This window comes from Rana temporaria, chromosome 4 (assembly GCF_905171775.1).
Source record: "Rana temporaria chromosome 4, aRanTem1.1, whole genome shotgun sequence".
Lineage (NCBI taxonomy): Eukaryota > Metazoa > Chordata > Amphibia > Anura > Ranidae > Rana > Rana temporaria.
In genome coordinates this window covers 292,087,365-292,107,064 of record NC_053492.1, presented here as the reverse complement: position 1 = coordinate 292,107,064, position 19,700 = coordinate 292,087,365, and the positions used below count along the sequence as shown (strand labels likewise).

General features: G+C 40.3%; 1 protein-coding gene across 1 annotated transcript in view; it reads left to right on the top strand.

The window, feature by feature from the left end:
- The window catches only part of MOXD1 (monooxygenase DBH like 1), a 107,655-nt gene that overhangs the window by 75,652 nt on the left and 12,303 nt on the right, over positions 1-19,700 (top strand). The window contains exons 7-8 of the mRNA XM_040350443.1: positions 15,418-15,584; positions 17,363-17,554. Coding sequence (XP_040206377.1) covers positions 15,418-15,584; positions 17,363-17,554 — 359 coding nt within the window. The remainder of the gene's footprint in view (positions 1-15,417; positions 15,585-17,362; positions 17,555-19,700) is intronic.

The window sequence follows — 19,700 nt, the reverse complement described above, 5'->3', positions numbered from 1 at the left end:
CACAAACGGCCAGTTTAATAAACCGTGATCTGAAGATTTCACAGCTCTTCACCTGAAATATCTCCCTTCCAGATTCACCAGCTCAGAGGTGGAGAATCTGGGAGAGAAGCTGGTGTGATAAGAGGAAGAAGGCTTATTTCTTCCTAATTTCAACACCAGTGGGTTAAAAATGAATATTAACAACAATATACACGTGTGTGTGTGTGTGTGTGTGTGTATATATATATATATATATATATATATATATATATATATATATATATATATATATATATATATATACACACATACACACATACACACACACACACACACACACATATATATATACCGTATTTATCAGCGTATACCGCGCACTTTTTTGCCCTTAAAATCAGGGCAAAATTGTGGGTGCGCGATATACGCCGATACTTGCTTCCCGCACTGTGTTTGAACTTTGCCACCGATCCCTGCTTCCCGCTTCCAGGCTCGGCTCCCTTCTAGGTTATGCGAGAGAAGCCGAGCGTGCTCGAGTGTACTGCGCTCGGGTATATGTTGTCGGCGGCAGGCGTTCAAACACAGCGCGGGAAGCAGGGATCGGCTCAGAGACAGCGCAGGAGCAGCGGGGAGGACACCACGAAGGCCGCAGACGGACGCTGGACCGGACCGGACCAGGCCGCCGATGGACGCCAGGCAAGACACCAAAACTGTAAGTAATAAAAAATAAATAAAATTCAGGAATTTCACGTCCAGAGTAGGGGTGCGCGCTAAACGCGGGTGCGCACAATAGGCTGATAAATACTGTATATATGTATGTATATATGTGTATATGTATGTATGTATATATATATATATATATATATATATATATATATATATATATATATATATATATATATATATATATATATATATATATATACATACATACATACATACATACATACAGTATTTATATATATATATATATATAATATGTTATCACATGTCTGAAAACATTAATTACATGTTCTTTTAAACTTTAGTTTCACTTTTTGAATTCGGCTGCACCATAATCTCACAATATCTCACGAGATTACAGGCAGTCCACCCACTTTTACACAGATCTCGGCTGTTTTCAGAGAAAAAACTTCACCTCTGTTCACTATCTGAGAACTGAAGGGGCAAATCCTCAAAAAACCTGCCTAACTTAACTTTTAGCAGTTAAGTTACACTGGCGGAAAATGTCTACCTAAGTGCCCGATCCACAAAGCACTTACCTAGAAATTTTCGGCTGTGTAACCTAAGTGCCTCCGTCGCAAGGCGGTCTTCTCATCCAGGGGGCGATGACAATTTAAATGAGGCGCGCTCCCGCGCCGGACGTTCTGCGCATGCGTGTGACGTCATTTTTCCCGACGGGCAGCGCGCAAAATTACGTTACGTCGGGCTTTGTGGATTGCGACGGGACAATAAAGTTGCGTCGGGAAAAAAAAAAGTTACGCGGCGAAAAATAAAATTTGAAATTAAAAAAAAAACGCGGCGATCGAAAAAAAGGTATGTTTTTACAAGGTGTTACTAGTTTACACCTTGTAAAAGCATCCCTAATTTTACGCATGCAAAACGTAACTTACGCAGAAAACACAAAGCTAAAAAGCTTTGTGGATCTGCCTAAGTCCTCATTTGCATACGCAAAGCGTCATTTCGACTCGAAATGCCCCCAGCGGCGGATGCGGTACTGCATCCTAAGATCCGACAGTGTAAGTCTCTTACAGATGTCGGATCTTCTGCCTATCTTTGGAAAACTGATTCTGAGGATCAGTTCCAAAGATAGGCACAGGGATACGCAGGCTGAACAGCAGTTCCGCCTGCGTATCCCTTTTGAGGATTTGGCCCTGAAGTTCTCAGTTTATTATACTGGTTGCAGAGGAGATAATTCTATTCATGAGAACTGCCGTGAACTGCTGTGAACTGAACGGAGAAAAAACTTCACATTTTATTAAACGGACACCTAATTTGTCCAAAATATGTGACGCCAGCATATAGAGATGCTGATGCTGTCCGTGAAAATCACACTGTTCTGTAACACCACATACAGCTTAAAGGGTCACTAAAGGAATTTTTTTTTTTAGCTAAATAGCTTCCTTTACCTTACTGCAGTACTGGTTTCATGTCCTCATTGTTCATTTTTGCTTTGAAGTAGCTGTAATTCTGCTGTGATCTCCACACTTCCTGGTTGCCTGTTTCATTATAACCATGGTACTGGGAGCTTTTTACGGTGGTCTAAGCTGTCATTACTGTGTGTCTAAAACTCAGATTCATTTTAAAAACAAAACACTGCCCTGGATTTGTTTGTTTTTGTTCTGTGAGTCTTCCCGACTCACCTCTCACCCGGAACTTCATGTATGTACCTTTAAAACCGAAAGTGAAACTAGAGGCACATTATATGATTGAATTTAATCTATTTTTAATCATTTTTAAAAGGAATCAGTTAACTTTTATGTCTCTATACCCTGTAAACAGTCATTTCAGCAAAACATTTTTTTTTCCTTTAGTGACCCTTTAAAGGCATGTCCAAAGAATGTAGTTCATGGGATTGGTATTTTATTCATGTTGATATTGAAGTTACATTAAAAGGACCCCCTCCTTGTTGTCTCCCATGACAGTGTCCAGTTTCCTATGCCCTTTTTTGGTAAATTCTTTATTTAGTGTAAGACCCCTTTCACACTGGGGTGGTTTGCAGGCACTATTGCACTAAAAATAGCATCTGCAGACCGACCCTAAACAGCGGCTGCTGTTTCTCCAGTGAGATAGCCTGAGGGCTTTCACGCTGGAGCAGTGCGCTAGCAGGACCGCTCCAAAAGTCCTGCTAGCCACATCTTTGGAGTGGTGTGTAAGCCGCTCCTCCACCACTCCTTCCCATTGAAAGCAATAGGAAACCGCGGCTATACCTCCAACAATGCGCCTCTGCAGAGGCGCATTGTGGGCGGTTTTACCCCTTTTTTTAACCCTTTTTCGGCCGCTAGTGGGGGTTAAAACCGCACCGCTAGCGGCTGAATACCACTGCAATTCCGTCGGTATATCGCCGCTAAAAATAGCAGCGCTATACTGCCCACCGCACCTTCCGCCCCAGTGTGAAAGGGGCCTAAGTGTAAAAACAGTTTCTAGGAACAAAACATACACATCAACATGTAGAATATAGCAAATTATCAAAGATTTCTAAAATCACAAACAGCACCACGTGAATCGTCCAAGAAATTGTCTGTGTTCCCTTTACTACACTTTGGAAATGCACTTACTAAAAGTGCATGCCAACTTTTGGTAAGTGCATTTCCTAAGCGTGGTGAAGGGAACACTACTAGAGACAGTTTCTTGGAAAATTCACGTGGTGTTGTTTGTGATTTTGGACATTTTTGATAATTCACTAAATATTATTGAACTTGCTGGAGCATTAGGCTTAATTTCCATGGACATTTTAAAAAACGGGCTTTAAAGCTAGTACAGACGCCAGGAAAAAAGCTGCATACATTAACACTTTAATTTTCGGAAGATCCAGTCCTTTATATGGTTAAAAAAGGGAAAGTTTCCACAATGTGCACAATATGATAAAAAAAGTATAAAAAAAACTTTCCAAATGTCTGCATCAGACCAGCACCCTCTTCAGACTTCAAATGGTTAAAGCTTGCGGTTTTAGTTTGTGGGCTGTCTAGCAAGACATCATTAGTGCAAATGGTGAGCACAGTACATTACCCAGCCAGATGTAAACATCGATCGAATGTCCTTCTCCTGGCTGATGTAACAATGTCCGGGATCCTAAGCTCTCTCCTATGCGGGTCTGGAAGCTTCACAGACCCGATAATGTGACTGCTGGAGACACAGGGTGGATCAGCCTATCAGAAAGGACGCTCTCCCTGGGTGAACATGCAAGCGTCCCACGTCTGAGACACTGTTTCAGTAAACCAGCTGTACTGCAGGGAGAAGTTTAGGCGCCCTCCAGTGGGCAAATTGCAGTATGCGCTTGTTGAAAAATCAACAGCGTTGCATGGCGATTAAAATAATCGGATATAAAAGTTCTTATGCATGAATAGGATCTTCCATCATAAAAGGGGGATATTAAGAGGGGTCCTAGACGACGCGTTTCGCCCTTACAAGAGCTTTGTCACAGTCAATAGGACCTAGGTATAAAGTTTAATTAAATAGACTAAGATAGGGGGGGGGAATTTGAGGAAGGGGAGGAGAAAGGGGAGGTGTACCAAACCGAGAGATTTAACCCTTTGGACATCCAAAAAGACAAACCGACAAATAAATCACATATATATTGCAAGAGAATTATTTTAAAAAAATATATAGCAAGAGAATTCGTTTTTTAAAAAAAACATATTAGCATATCATAAATTACTAAAAGATAAACAGCAGTTTTTTGTGTCTTAACTGGTCACTAGATCTCATTATAACAAATCTATATTGTTGCAACATAATATCCACAATAGGTTGTATGGGCACTCTATCCAGATGGTGCCCTCTAGTGGCAATTCATAAAAACTATATTCTAAAAAATGTTATAGAATATAGAATAAAAAGCTATATATAAAATAGGAAGAGTTAGATAAGAACGTTAACTTCAATTTCCTCATTTAACCCCTTAGGTGCCAAGCTGTCGAACTTATGTATCCAGAAGACCTCCCTTCTGCAAAGAAGGGAGAATCTTTCATTGGTAGTCAGAGTTCCTTTCGGAATGTGCTCAATTACAAAAACTTCAAGATATTTAAAATCCCTGTTGTGACAACGATCAAAGTGCCGAGGAACGCTGTGTTCAGTACAGCCCTTTTTAATCAGGCGACGATGATCGCCGATTCGGGCGCGTAGAGCTCTGATAGTTCTGCCAACATAGAAAAGACCACAGGCACACCGTAGGACATAAATAACAAATTCTGTAGAACATGTCACAAAATGTTTGATACCAAATGATTTTCCAGGAGATAGATGAATCTTCTCTGTGCCATGGGAAATGAATTGGCATGTCAAGCATGCCCGTTTTTTGCACTGAAAGATCCCCTTACGGTCATTAAAATAGCTTCTAATATCTAGTGGAGAACCTGATGGTTTCTTCTGAATTTTACTAGGGGCTAAGATATTTTTGAGTGTACGGGCCCTCCGAAAAGTAACCTGCGGGATGGCTGGAAGTATAGGAGCCAATCTTTGGTCTAAGTGAAGTATTTTAAAATGTTTCTTTATAATATTGGCAACTGATTTGTAACAATCATTGTATGTAGTAACAAATCTAGTGGTATATTCACTAACCCGTTGTTCTTTGGTTGTTACCGTCTCAGGGGGTTTCAGAAAAAAAAAGAAAAGGCCTCATTGACTAACTTTTCAGGATAGCCCTTCTCTTCAAATTTCTTCTGCATTAGGATGCTCTGTTCATTATATTCATCATCCCGAGTACAATTCCTTTTGAGTCTATTGAATTGTCCTTTTGGAATATTCTTCTTCCACACAGGATGATGGCAACTGTCATAGTGCAGATATGAGTTACCATTAGTTGGTTTGTTATGATTCTTGGTAATTATTTTATCTTGTTCATGTGTTACCACTAGATCCAAGAAGACTATTTCAAGGGGATCTATTACATATGTAAAGGATAAATTGAAAGTATTGGAATTACAATACGAGACAAAGGAGAGAAAAGTCTCCATTGTCCCACTCCAAATGAGGATCACATCATCAATGTAACGTCCAAAATAAACTATAAATTCAGCATAGGGATTGTTTTGCCAAATATATATGTCTTCCCATTGGCCCATGGTTAGATTGGCATATACAGGTGCATAATTAGCTCCCATCGCCGTCCCCTTTAATTGTAAATAAAACTGCTCACAGAACGTAAAATAATTGTGTTTGAGACAGAACTCCACTGCCTCCAATAAAAACTGGGACTGTAAAGAATTAAAATCTCCACTCTTGTTTAGGAAATATTGGACAGCTCTAGTTCCCACTTCGTGCGGAATAGAGGTATATAGCGATGCCACGTCCAGAGATGCCCAAAAGTATCCTGGTTCCCATTTGTAATGTTGGAGGGCGTCTATCACTTCTTTTGAATCTTTTATGTATGACGGCAATTGGAGAACCAGAGGTTGTAACATATGGTCGATATACATTGAAAGGCCATTAAGGAAGCTGTTCGTGCTGGCTATAATAGGGCGGCCTGGAGGATCTACAAGAGATTTGTGAATTTTCGGTAAAAAATAAAAATGGGGGGTACTACATTCAAAGGGGAGGAAAAACTGCCTTTCTCTTTTCGTGAGCACACCACTTTCCCACGCTGTATAAATCAGCGTTTTCAGTAGCTGTTGGTATTCGGGGAGAGGGTCTTTAGACAGTTTAAGGTAAGTGTCAGTATCCGCTAGAAGACGGCTGGCTTCTTTCAGATAATCTACCTTATTTTGGATCACTATGCTGCCCCCTTTGTCCGCCTGTTTAATAATAAGGTCAGCATTATTCTTTAAAACTTTAAGAGCTTGATTCTCCTCAAATGATAAATTCAAATGTTTTGTATTTTTTGGTTTTTCACACAAAACGACCAGATCTTTGTAGACCGCTTGATAGTAGGTCTCGATGTACGGCCCTTTAGAGGAACTGGGGTAAAATGTGGATTTGGGTTTAAAAGTGGTGGTTAGCATAGGGGGCTCCACCTGTGATATGGCGACATCCCCCTCTACGTGACCATCCTGCCATAGGTCCTCGAGGATTTGTAGTACCTCTTCCTCCGGCATAATTGATGGCAAAGGTGTTACTGCCACCATTTGGCTGTTGTAATTACCTTTATGGTGCACCAAAGGATTAGTCGCAAAGTGACGCTTCAAAGTAAGCTGCCTGATAAATACATGTAGGTCTTTAAATAAGCCAAATTTATTCGGGCCATTAGAGGGTGAGAAACTTAACCCTTTCTGGAGGACCCGAGTTTCGAAGGGAGACAATATGTGTGAAGAGAGATTGTAGATTTTTATGGTGTCAGTACTTGGTTCCTTTCTACTCTCTCTTTTTTGTTGTCTCGTCTGTCGACCATATGTTACAACCTCTGGTTCTCCAATTGCCGTCATACATAAAAGATTCAAAAGAAGTGATAGACGCCCTCCAACATTACAAATGGGAACCAGGATACTTTTGGGCATCTCTGGACGTGGCATCGCTATATACCTCTATTCCGCACGAAGTGGGAACTAGAGCTGTCCAATATTTCCTAAACAAGAGTGGAGATTTTAATTCTTTACAGTCCCAGTTTTTATTGGAGGCAGTGGAGTTCTGTCTCAAACACAATTATTTTACGTTCTGTGAGCAGTTTTATTTACAATTAAAGGGGACGGCGATGGGAGCTAATTATGCACCTGTATATGCCAATCTAACCATGGGCCAATGGGAAGACATATATATTTGGCAAAACAATCCCTATGCTGAATTTATAGTTTATTTTGGACGTTACATTGATGATGTGATCCTCATTTGGAGTGGGACAATGGAGACTTTTCTCTCCTTTGTCTCGTATTGTAATTCCAATACTTTCAATTTATCCTTTACATATGTAATAGATCCCCTTGAAATAGTCTTCTTGGATCTAGTGGTAACACATGAACAAGATAAAATAATTACCAAGAATCATAACAAACCAACTAATGGTAACTCATATCTGCACTATGACAGTTGCCATCATCCTGTGTGGAAGAAGAATATTCCAAAAGGACAATTCAATAGACTCAAAAGGAATTGTACTCGGGATGATGAATATATTGAACAGAGCATCCTAATGCAGAAGAAATTTGAAGAGAAGGGCTATCCTGAAAAGTTAGTCAATGAGGCCTTTTCTTTTTTTCTGAAACCCCCTGAGACGGTAACAACCAAAGAACAACGGGTTAGTGAATATACCACTAGATTTGTTACTACATACAATGATTGTTACAAATCAGTTGCCAATATTATAAAGAAACATTTTAAAATACTTCACTTAGACCAAAGATTGGCTCCTATACTTCCAGCCATCCCGCAGGTTACTTTTCGGAGGGCCCGTACACTCAAAAATATCTTAGCCCCTAGTAAAATTCAGAAGAAACCATCAGGTTCTCCACTAGATATTAGAAGCTATTTTAATGACCGTAAGGGGATCTTTCAGTGCAAAAAACGGGCATGCTTGACATGCCAATTCATTTCCCATGGCACAGAGAAGATTCATCTATCTCCTGGAAAATCATTTGGTATCAAACATTTTGTGACATGTTCTACAGAATTTGTTATTTATGTCCTACGGTGTGCCTGTGGTCTTTTCTATGTTGGCAGAACTATCAGAGCTCTACGCGCCCGAATCGGCGATCATCGTCGCCTGATTAAAAAGGGCTGTACTGAACACAGCGTTCCTCGGCACTTTGATCGTTGTCACAACAGGGATTTTAAATATCTTGAAGTTTTTGTAATTGAGCACATTCCGAAAGGAACTCTGACTACCAATGAAAGATTCTCCCTTCTTTGCAGAAGGGAGGTCTTCTGGATACATAAGTTCGACAGCTTGGCACCTAAGGGGTTAAATGAGGAAATTGAAGTTAACGTTCTTATCTAACTCTTCCTATTTTATATATAGCTTTTTATTCTATATTCTATAACATTTTTTAGAATATAGTTTTTATGAATTGCCACTAGAGGGCACCATCTGGATAGAGTGCCCATACAACCTATTGTGGATATTATGTTGCAACAATATAGATTTGTTATAATGAGATCTAGTGACCAGTTAAGACACAAAAAAACTGCTGTTTATCTTTTAGTAATTTATGATATGCTAATATGTTTTTTTTAAAAAACGAATTCTCTTGCTATATATTTTTTTAAAATAATTCTCTTGCAATATATATGTGATTTATTTGTCTGTTTGTCTTTTTGGATGTCCAAAGGGTTAAATCTCTCGGTTTGGTACACCTCCCCTTTCTCCTCCCCTTCCTCAAATTCCCCCCCCTATCTTAGTCTATTTAATTAAACTTTATACCTAGGTCCTATTGACTGTGACAAAGCTCTTGTAAGGGCGAAACGCGTCGTCTAGGACCCCTCTTAATATCCCCCTTTTATGATGGAAGATCCTATTCATGCATAAGAACTTTTATATCCGATTATTTTAATCGCCATGCAACGCTGTTGATTTTTCAACAAGCGCATACTGCAATTTGCCCACTGGAGGGCGCCTAAACTTCTCCCTGCAGTACAGCTGGTTTACTGAAACAGTGTCTCAGACGTGGGACGCTTGCATGTTCACCCAGGGAGAGCGTCCTTTCTGATAGGCTGATCCACCCTGTGTCTCCAGCAGTCACATTATCGGGTCTGTGAAGCTTCCAGACCCGCATAGGAGAGAGCTTAGGATCCCGGACATTGTTACATCAGCCAGGAGAAGGACATTCGATCGATGTTTACATCTGGCTGGGTAATGTACTGTGCTCACCATTTGCACTAATGATGTCTTGCTAGACAGCCCACAAAAACCGCAAGCTTTAACCATTTGAAGTCTGAAGAGGGTGCTGGTCTGATGCAGACATTTGGAAAGTTTTTTTTATACTTTTTTTTTATCATATTTTTTATCATATTGTGCACATTGTGGAAACTTTCCCTTTTTTAACCATATAAAGGACTGGATCTTCCGAAAATTAAAGTGTTAATGTATGTTTTTTTCTTCACAAACATTAAGTGGATTTATAATTGGTGAACTTTCAGGAGCGCAGAGTTTTCCTTTTTGGTGTATTTGTGTATTTGTGGTACTTCAGGGTATCCGGATCTCTGCAGCACGGACTGTTCTCAGCCCATACGAGGGTTTCAAGTATTTCATGGGATATTAGTTATTTCCCATTGAGCGCCAGTGATTTTTTTGTATCTCTAGGAGTTGAGCTGAGGCAGAATTTCTCTTTCCTAGTGGTCAGTCATCAAGAACAATCTGCCATTTTTTTCTAACAAACTATTAAATTAAAAGAAAACGATTTAGTTACAAGGAGACATCTAAAGGACCACCTCTACATCATCAGTTTGTCTACTGGAATATTTATGGACACTAACTGTGTGTGCACATAGCATTCTATTATTTACAGCCTGTGAAACCAGTAAGTGAAAATAAGTATTGTTTCAACAGTGAGCTATATCTAAAACTCTTAACCAAATTACCGTATATACTCGAGTATAAGCCGACCCGAATATAGCAGAGGCACCTCATTTTACCACAAAAAAATGGGAAAACGTATTGACTCGAGTATAAGCCTAGGGTGTCCATCTGCATGCCTCACTGTGCCTCACTTTGCCTCACTGTGTCCATGTGCATGCCTCACTGTGCCCATGCCTCTCTGTGCCCATGCCTCTCTGTGCCCATGCCTCACTGTGTCCATGCCTCTCTGTGCCCATGCCTCTCTGTGTCCATGACTAGACTGACGTTTAACGTGGGAGTCTATGGAAGGAGTGCTTTGAAAAATCGGTGCTCCCCAACCGTAGGTCCCCCAGACAACCGCACTTTGGGTCCCCAAAGTTACCGGAGAAATGACCGTTTAACATGGGAGTCTATGGAAGGGGTGCCCGGCTTTGAAAAAAGCGGTGCACACTTGTAGAGAAAGAGTGGGGCTACATGTGTGCCAAGTACCGGGTCCCCAAAGCCTAGGAGATCGGACCCAAAAAGGTGACTCGAGTATAAGCCGAGGGGGGCATTTTCAGCAAAAAAAACTTGGCTTATACTCGAGTATATACAGCTGCATTTTGGTCATTGCTTTGATCGTGTCAAGTAGCAAATAATGTGTTGTATATTTGTATTTGAGATTCTCCAGTACAGAAATTTGGGTAAAGTAGTTGGGTAAAGCTTTAAAACAAAGTCCATTGGCATCTAATTCAATTTCAATCCTTATTTAAATAATCCCATTAACAAAAGTCTTTGGTCTGAGAGCAGAAATACACAGGAGTGGTGAAAAATGGCAGGATAACAAAGTACTAAATAAATAAGAAAAGAGTATATTAGGAAAGGTGATTACTTGTTTCATAGAAAGGAATGCGAATAGGAATTGCACTTTGAGTACAGCATTTTATAGGTATGTAGCAGTTAAAATAATAGGGATTCTTTACCATTGTAATGAAGTGGTGCTTGTCATAATAGAATAGCATATTATGAACCCATCACATGAATAGGTTGAAAGGTTGAAGAGAGAAATGTTTAGATAATGAGTAACATAAACAAGTGTAAGTTGGAGCTTGTTTGATATATCATACTTGAAGTCGTGTTCCTTAAAGGCATGTTAAGAAGGATTGCAAGAGATTTGTGTTTAGTGGGTAGCCTAGAGGACACATAATCAGGTATATGGTAACATAACCAAACTAACAATGAGAAGTTAAGATAATAAAAAAAATCAGTTATTATCAAAATGCAAACATATTTATTAATAATATATAAGGTCATCTAAAAAGTCCTCTAAAATGCCCCACAAAACTACCAGTTGTATGAGGCCCCTTACACACGAGTTTCTCGGCAGAATTCAGCCAGAAACTCGATCGGAGCTGAATTCTGCCGAGAAACCCGGCCGTGTGTACACTTTCGGCCGAGGAAGCCGACGAGTTCCTCGTCGAGCCAAATAGAGAACATGTTCTCTATTTCCTCGTTGTTCAATGAGGAAAGTTGGCTCGGCGAGATCCTCGGCGGCTCACACAGAACTCGATGAGCAAAACGATGTGTTTTGCCCGTCGAGTTTCTCGGACGTGTGTACGGGGCCTGACAGTATAGGATGCTCTCAACACACTGAGGCCTCGTACACACGACCGAGGAACTCGTTGTAAATGAAACATAATTTTCCTCGACGAGTTCCTTGTTGGGCTTGTTGAGAAACTTGATAAGCTTTTTTTGCATACACACTGTCAAGACCAAATCTCAACGTTCTCAAACGCGGTGACGTACAACACATACGACGGCAGGGGAAGTTCGATTCCACTGGCACAATCCTTGGGGCTGCTTTTGCTAATCTCGTGTTATTGCGTGTTAAGTAAAAGTTTGGGAAGAGACGATTTGCACTTTTCAGTCTGTAAGGCTCCATTCACACTAATGCTTTTTTTGGTGCATTTTGCATTTTGCAGAAATGCAAGGAATTTTTTTAACATGGTTTCCTATGGAACATGTTCACATCAATGCTTTTTTGTGCCTCTGCGTTTTTGGAAAGGGTCAGGGACTTTTTTTCCAGCAAAAAGCACGCGTTTTGCATGCAATAGAATCAAATTGCCGCGATTTTGCCGCGATTTGCGTTTTTTTTTTACCTGTTCATAGCTAGTTGTTAACCTCCCTGGCGGTATGATTCTGTCTGGAATTACGTACCAAAAGCGGTACAATTATTTTGCAAGGAAATTTGGCGTTTTATACTGTAGGCCTGTAATTTTTAGAAATAACTCACTTAAATCTGACCAAACAAGAGTCTTGTAGGCATCCCGGGTATGATTTTTTTTTTAAAACAAAATTATAAATTATAATATAATAAATAATTATAAATAATTATAACAAATAATAATATAATTATAATAAAAATTATTCAATAATGTAATCAACTCAAAATCACTGAAATTTGCTCAGTTGCAGAATTGTCGCTGTCATTACTTTTATTTTTTTATGATGTATTTCCCCACAAATCGCTATCGCACAATTCTGCAAGTGATTATAATTTATTATCACTGTTTTCTAGCTGATCTAAAACCAGGGACAAGGGGGGTGTGTATTTTTTACATACAGTACTGTAATCTATAAGATTACAGTATACTGTATGTATAGTGTTTGTTTACTTTTTTTAATTTGGCGCCGTTCTCCGCCCCCGTGCGTCGTAACGTCGCAGGGAACGGAGATCAGCGGCACACGGGGACACTGTGAATCGACCGAGGAGGACCCGCTCGCTCACACAGCGGGGATGCATCGCTGGATCCAGGGACAAGGTAAGTAACTTGCCTGTGGATTCAGCGAGCAGGTAAGCCGCGCCGCTGCACACTCTGCACGTCCACCCCGAGCGTGACTCGGGGATACCGATCCTAACATTGGAAACCCACCCCGAGTCACGCTCGGGTTTACCGCTAAGGGGGTTAAAGGAAATGTAAAAAAAAAAAATGACTGGTCGAAAACCAGCCCGACGAGGAAGACGACGAGGAAATTGAGACTCCTGTCAAGGAAAAACATACACACGACCGTTTACCTCAGAAAAACAGCTCTGCCACCAAGTTTCTTGATGGATTCTGTCGAGGAAAACGGTTGTGTGTATGAGGCCTAACACAAAAATGTCATCATTTAATTCCTTAATATTAATATAAATAGATGTAATTAGTATTAAGTATTTTTTTGGTGAACATAGTTTTGTTGAGGTAAAGGCCTTTTGTATTGCTGAAGAAAGGACCTAGAAGACATGCTTTCTGCATCAAACTGTAGTTCAATAAGTAGTTAGTGATGATTGCAAACATAAATCTGAACTATATTGAAGTTAACGGGGGGGGGGGTCTTAACAATCAATTCTGGCCATTTTCAAAGCCGATAGGCAAGGGATTGTTAAACAAAGGTCACTGGGAACTGGGCCCTGCTCTGTTGGACTTGTACCAATGCAACAAAAAATATATAAAAAAAAGTTGGGTACAGTGGTGAGAAAGTTCTCTTTTTATAAAACTTCAAGGTTGACATTGAAAACACCAATACTTTTTACATGCTGTCATTGACCAAATATGATCATGTCCAATCGTCTATTACTAACAGGAAATCAGCTAAAGCAGCCCCAAGGGTGTCATCATCCGCATAGAACTTCCCCTTTATAGTGCCGTCGTACGTGTTGTACGTCACCGCGCTTTGCTAGAGCATTTTTTTAAAACGATTGTGTGTGGGCAACGTCGTTTTAATGATGAAGTTGGAAAAAACAAAGTTTTTTCTACATGCCGAAAAACGCTGTTTTTTTTCATGCCGTAAAATGATCGTGTGTACGTGCCATTAGGCTTGCCATACATGGTTTGAATCGTGTCTGGTTCCTGCTGAACCGTTAATGGGCTGACTGAATGTTGATCGACTGGCACGCGATGATGTACGTCGACAGAATATGACAGCTGCGCAAATGGGCGTACAGGTACATCCCCTTTAGTTTGCGGATGCCGGCGGCGGCGTGCTTGCGACCCTGCTGTGAGCTCTGTGACCATGCCCACGGGACCCGATCGCCACAGGTGTCCCGTGATCAGGTCACAGAGCTGAAAAACCGGAAGATGTTAGTGTAAACATAACATCTCCCTGTTCTGCCTAGGTGACACTGTCACTGATCGTGTTCCCTGTCATCGGGAACAACGATCAGTGACTTGTCACGGCAAGCCACGCCCCCTAACAGTTACAAGCACTCCCTAGGACACACTTAACCCCTTTAGCGCCCCCTACAGGTTAACCCCTTTACTGACAGTGTAATTTTTACAGTAATCAGTGCATTTTTATAGCACTGATCGCTGTAAAAATGACAATGGTCCCAAAATGGTTTTAAAAGTGTCCGATGTGTCCTCCATAATGTCGGAGTCACGATAAAAATCGCTGATCGCCGCCATTACTAGCAAAAAAATATTAATAAAAATGCCATAAAACTATCCCCTATTTTGTAGATGCTATAACTTTTGTGCAAACCAATCAATAAACACTTATTGAGCGCTTTATTTTACCAAAAATATTTAAAATAAAACGTATTGGCCAAAACTGAAGAAAAAAAAATTATATATTTTTTGGGGATATTTATTATTGCAAAAAGTAAAAAATATAGCATTGTTTTCAAAATTGTCGTTCTATTTTTGTTTATAGCACAAAAAAATAAAAACCACAGAGGTGATCAAATACCACCAAAAGAAAGCTCTATTTGTGTGAAAAAAAGGACGTCAATTTTGTTTGGGAGCCACGTCGCATGACCGCGCAATTGTCAGTTAAAGCGACGCAGTGCTGAATCGCAAAAAGTGGCCCGGTCTTTGATTAGCAAAATGGTCCGGCGCTTAAGTGGTTAACTTGGATACAACCAGACTGCCAGATTCTCTTGCAATTATCGCTAGCGCCTGCTATACCCACTAGTGATAATCACTGTCTTCTCCCGGCGGGTTGGTTGCAGGAAAGAAATTTGCACTGTGTATGGCCTGCCTTAGCCTCCTTTTGACTTTCGTGCCTGTCTTTGTGTGTGTGTAATTTGATATACAGTATTTACAGCTTAGTAAGAAACCCACTACCTTTTATATTCACCAAATACCATCTGCATAAATGGTTAATATTTAAAACTTTAAAATATGTAATTTGTAGTCCTGAACAATATAAAGGCTAATTTCCAAAGCAAGTTGTAATTTCAGTGTTCACTGGATTGGATTATGTCCATTCCATACTAATACATACAGTATAGTCTAATCGTTTTTGTATTATTTAACCGTGTCTTCTTCTTGTTTTGAAAGGTTTAATTGATAACTCAGGACTTAAACTCTATTATACTCCGCACACAAGAAAATATGATGCTGGTGTTTTAGAGGCAGGCATTTGGGTTAGCCTATATCACATGGTCCCACCGGGTATGCCTGCATTCAGCTCCGAAGGACACTGCACTGTGGAATGTTTGGAAGAGGTGGGTTTAATGACTGCCACATTACCAATCAAATTGTTTAACAGAATTTGTTTTAGAAATTAAATAATGGGTTAACTAAAAGGTGCTCACAAATAGCTAAAATTGCCAAATTTTATCATAGCTGGGCTTTTTTGAGGGTGAAATGGGCTCTCTGCTTGTTCAGAGCCTTTTCAATATCAAATTTTCGATGTACCATACTTGCTGGTGTATAAGGCGACTGGGCGTATAAGACGACCCCCTAATTTTCCAGCTAAAATGTTGGTTTTGGGATAAACTCGCTGTATAAGACAACCCCCTTCCCCCCCTCACTGTGCCATTGCCTCTCCTCACTGTGCCATTGCCTCACTGTGCCATTGCCTCACCTCACTGTGCTATTGCCTCACCTCACTGTGCCATTGCCTCACCTCACTGTGCCATTGCCTCACCGTGCCATTGCCTCACCTCACTTCGCCGATCTTCATTCCTTTATGCCTAGCAGAGTGAGTCAGACTGCAGGCGTCCATTTTTAAAAGCCGCTCCTCCTCCTTGTGCTGTTCCCTGATAGGCGGAACACTCAGTTTCCCAGCAGAGTCTGTGTTCAGTGTTCCGCCTATCACGAACGTCCTCTCGTCCGAGGCCAAGGACGAGACAATGTCCGTGATAAGCGGAACACTGAACACAGGCTCTGCTGGGAAACTGAGTGTTCCGCCTATCACAGAACAGCATGAGGAGGAAGCGCGGCTTTTAAAAAATAGACGCCCACAGTCTTCATCTGGCGTATAAGACGACCCCCAATTTTTGAGCCATATTTTTAAGTGCAAAAGGTCGTCTTATACGCCGGCAAATACGGTATTCCATCACAATGCAAATACTTATATTTTCTGTTCATGAATTAATGCTCAGTCTAGGTGCTAAACAGCTAGAGCTGTAAAACATGGTTATACATACAAATATGTGAAGAAACAAGGTGCAAAAACCCATCTCTGAACTGAACTAAATCTACACCAGAGCCAATCTGCACAACCCTGTTTTATGGGAACCTAAGGCCTCGTACACACGACCGAGTTTCTCTGCAAAAAACAGCAAGAAACTTGCTGTTTTTATTTTTTTTGCAGAGGAAACCGGTCGTGTGTACACTTTTCGACGAGGAATCTGTCGAGGATCTCGTCGAGCCAAAAAAAGAGCATGTCTTCTTTTTCCTCGACGGGAATGGGGAAATTTGGCTCGCCGAGATCCTCGACAGCCTAACAAGGAACTCGACGAGCAAAACGATGTGTTTCGCCCGTCGAGTTTCTCGGTCGTGTGTACGAGGCTTTATACAATTGTGCTGTCCTAGCAAATTCATTAGGATTACATGTTGAGTTTTTTGTGACAATGACTGTCTATTGACTGGGTTGGATTTTTTTTCAGCCAATACAGCATTTTTTCTGGGAAAAGACATTAACAGTTAAAACAATGATGGCATTTTCTGAAGTTCATTAATTTTTACATGACTATGGTACATTTTCCACTAAATATATAAAAGCAAAACCTTTATTTGAGGCCAAATCAAGAAGCTGATAATTGTCTCCATTCCCCATGTACCAGATGTGTCAAAGATGTAAAAAAAAAAAAAATTCTGACAGCAACAAATGTTTTTTTCCTTTGACATTCAGTGTTCTTAGGAACATGTCATTTAGAGAAAATATTTTGGATCAAATTATCCATAACCACATTTATCAGGGAAATGTAAGCAAATCTTTTCTTGTAGGATATTAGGACATCTGTACAATAAAATGTTATTTTTTTATTTTTGCTAGGCCCTGAACTATGAAAAGCCAGATGGTATCCATGTATTTGCTGTTCTTCTACATGCTCATCAAGCTGGTCATGTCCTCCGAACTCGCCATTTCAGGAAAGGAGTTGAGCAGAAGTTACTTGCTTATGACAATGAATTTGATTTCAATTTTCAAGAGTTCCAATATCTGGATGAAGAAAGAACCATCTTACCTGTATGTGTTTTATAAAAAAAAGGGCATGCTTTCAGAATATAGGTTTCTTAACACTATTTTAATAATAGCATTGTGTATCTTCTTTAGAAGAAAAACAGCCCAGCCTTCCAAATGAAAATCAAACACAAACCAAGACACATTTTGAGTTCTTTTAACAACCACCATACCCCCGCACACAGGGATGTATACAGACTCTGCATACACTCATAGGCCCAGCAGACATTTTCAGTTTCTTATTGAAATCTATCATTTCAACAGCTTCAAATTATACAACTGTACATTGGGGGTTATTGACTAAAGCAGGAGAGTGCATAACCAGATGCAACTCTGCACAGAAACCAACCAGCTTCCAGGTTTGTCTACCAAAGCTTAATTGAACAAGCTGAATGGCTACCATGTACAGCTGCACCAGTTATAGTAAATCTCCCCCATTGTGTATAATCAATATAAGGTGTTTTCCATGGCTACCGCAGAAAAACAAAGTCTAGTCACCAGGTTGCATATGTTGTTGAATAGATAATTCTAAATCTGAGGACAGGAAGGTCAAAAATATAAACACTTTGGGGTTGATTTACTAAAGGCAATTCGACTGTGCACTTTGCAAAGTGCAGTTGCTCCAGAGCTTAGTGTATGAGCAGAAGCTCTGCTGACTTCCATCATCCAATCATGTGCAAGCAAAAAAATATTTTTTTTTCCTTGCACGTGATTGGGTACTCTTTGTGTAGTGAAGCTTTACCTCATTTACTAAGCTCTGGAGCAACTGCACTTTGTAGAGTGTAACTGCACTTTGCAAAGTGCACAGTATGTTTGCCTTTAGTAAATCAACCATTTTGTTCTCATATATGTATTTTAATTGTATATTTAGCCATTTACTTGTAAGCACTCCTTAAAAAGAGTGTTAACAATTAATCATGTTCCCAACAGCAGACCCCTTAAAAAAGTCCTGAACATTTAACTTATCGAACTATAATGCTTAACTTAACTCAGAAAATTAGTCCTTAAAATGTATCCTTATCCTCTAAAAGTGAACATCTAAAATACATTCTTATCCCTAACACTAAGGCCTCGCACACACGACCGAGAAACTCAACGGCGAAACACATCGTTTTGCTCGTCAAGTTCCTTGTGAAGCCTTCGAGAAACTCGACAAGCCAATTTTCTCCATTCCCGTCAAGGAAATAGAGAACATTCTTTCTTTTTAGCTCGTCGAGTTTCTCGACAGTTTCCTCAACAAAAATGTTCACACGACCGGTTTCCTCGGCAAAAAAATATCTCCCAGCAAGTTTCTTGCTGTTTTTTGCCAAAAAACTTGGTCGTGTGTACGAGGCCTAACTCTAGCATGAAACTCTCTGGTTAAAGAGTTTTCAGGCCACAATGATTTGGCCCCATCCATTTTCAAAAATCTGGTGGGTACACAGATGGGCTTTGCCTGGACTATGGGAACCAGCAGACAGCAGAGACCTACAGCACACCTGCACACATGCGGTGGGTTCCCAGGCATGCAGAGGCACCCTTGACATTGGGGACCTCATACCTTTGTCTTCTTTCTGCATGTGTGGGAAAACCCCCTACACATGCACAGACTTGCTACAGTTCTCTGGTGGTCCCAAAGTCCTGCAGCATATCTGCGCACACGTGTGCACACCTAGGTGAGAAAAACAAAAGTACTATGTGGCAGCATTACAAGGGGGCAGCAGTCAGATACAAATGAGTTACTTAAATGGGTGAAGGTTGGCTTTAACTAAAAGGGAATTTAAAGCAATGTGTAAGCACCTCTAAGTGCCTGCTTAAAATTTTTATTTTATTTTTTCAGCCACAGGTTCACTTTAAGCCTCTAGAGCTACCTGTGAAAATATATTCAAAGTGAAACTAAACACAATGATTCACCCCATTCACACTATTGGATTTTCTGCAGATTTTTGTCTTTAGACTTACCAAAACCATATAATATGAGGTCAAATCTTAAAAGGTTCAATTTGTATGCAATCAGACAGGCCCTTGCACTACATGGTTTTGGTAAATCTGAAGACAAAAATCTGCAGAAAATCTAATAGTGTGTATGGGGGCTTTAATATGATAGCTGTTACCGGTACTAGTGTGTTTATGTTAGTTCCCAACTGAAATGTCAAGTCAATCAAAGGCTGTT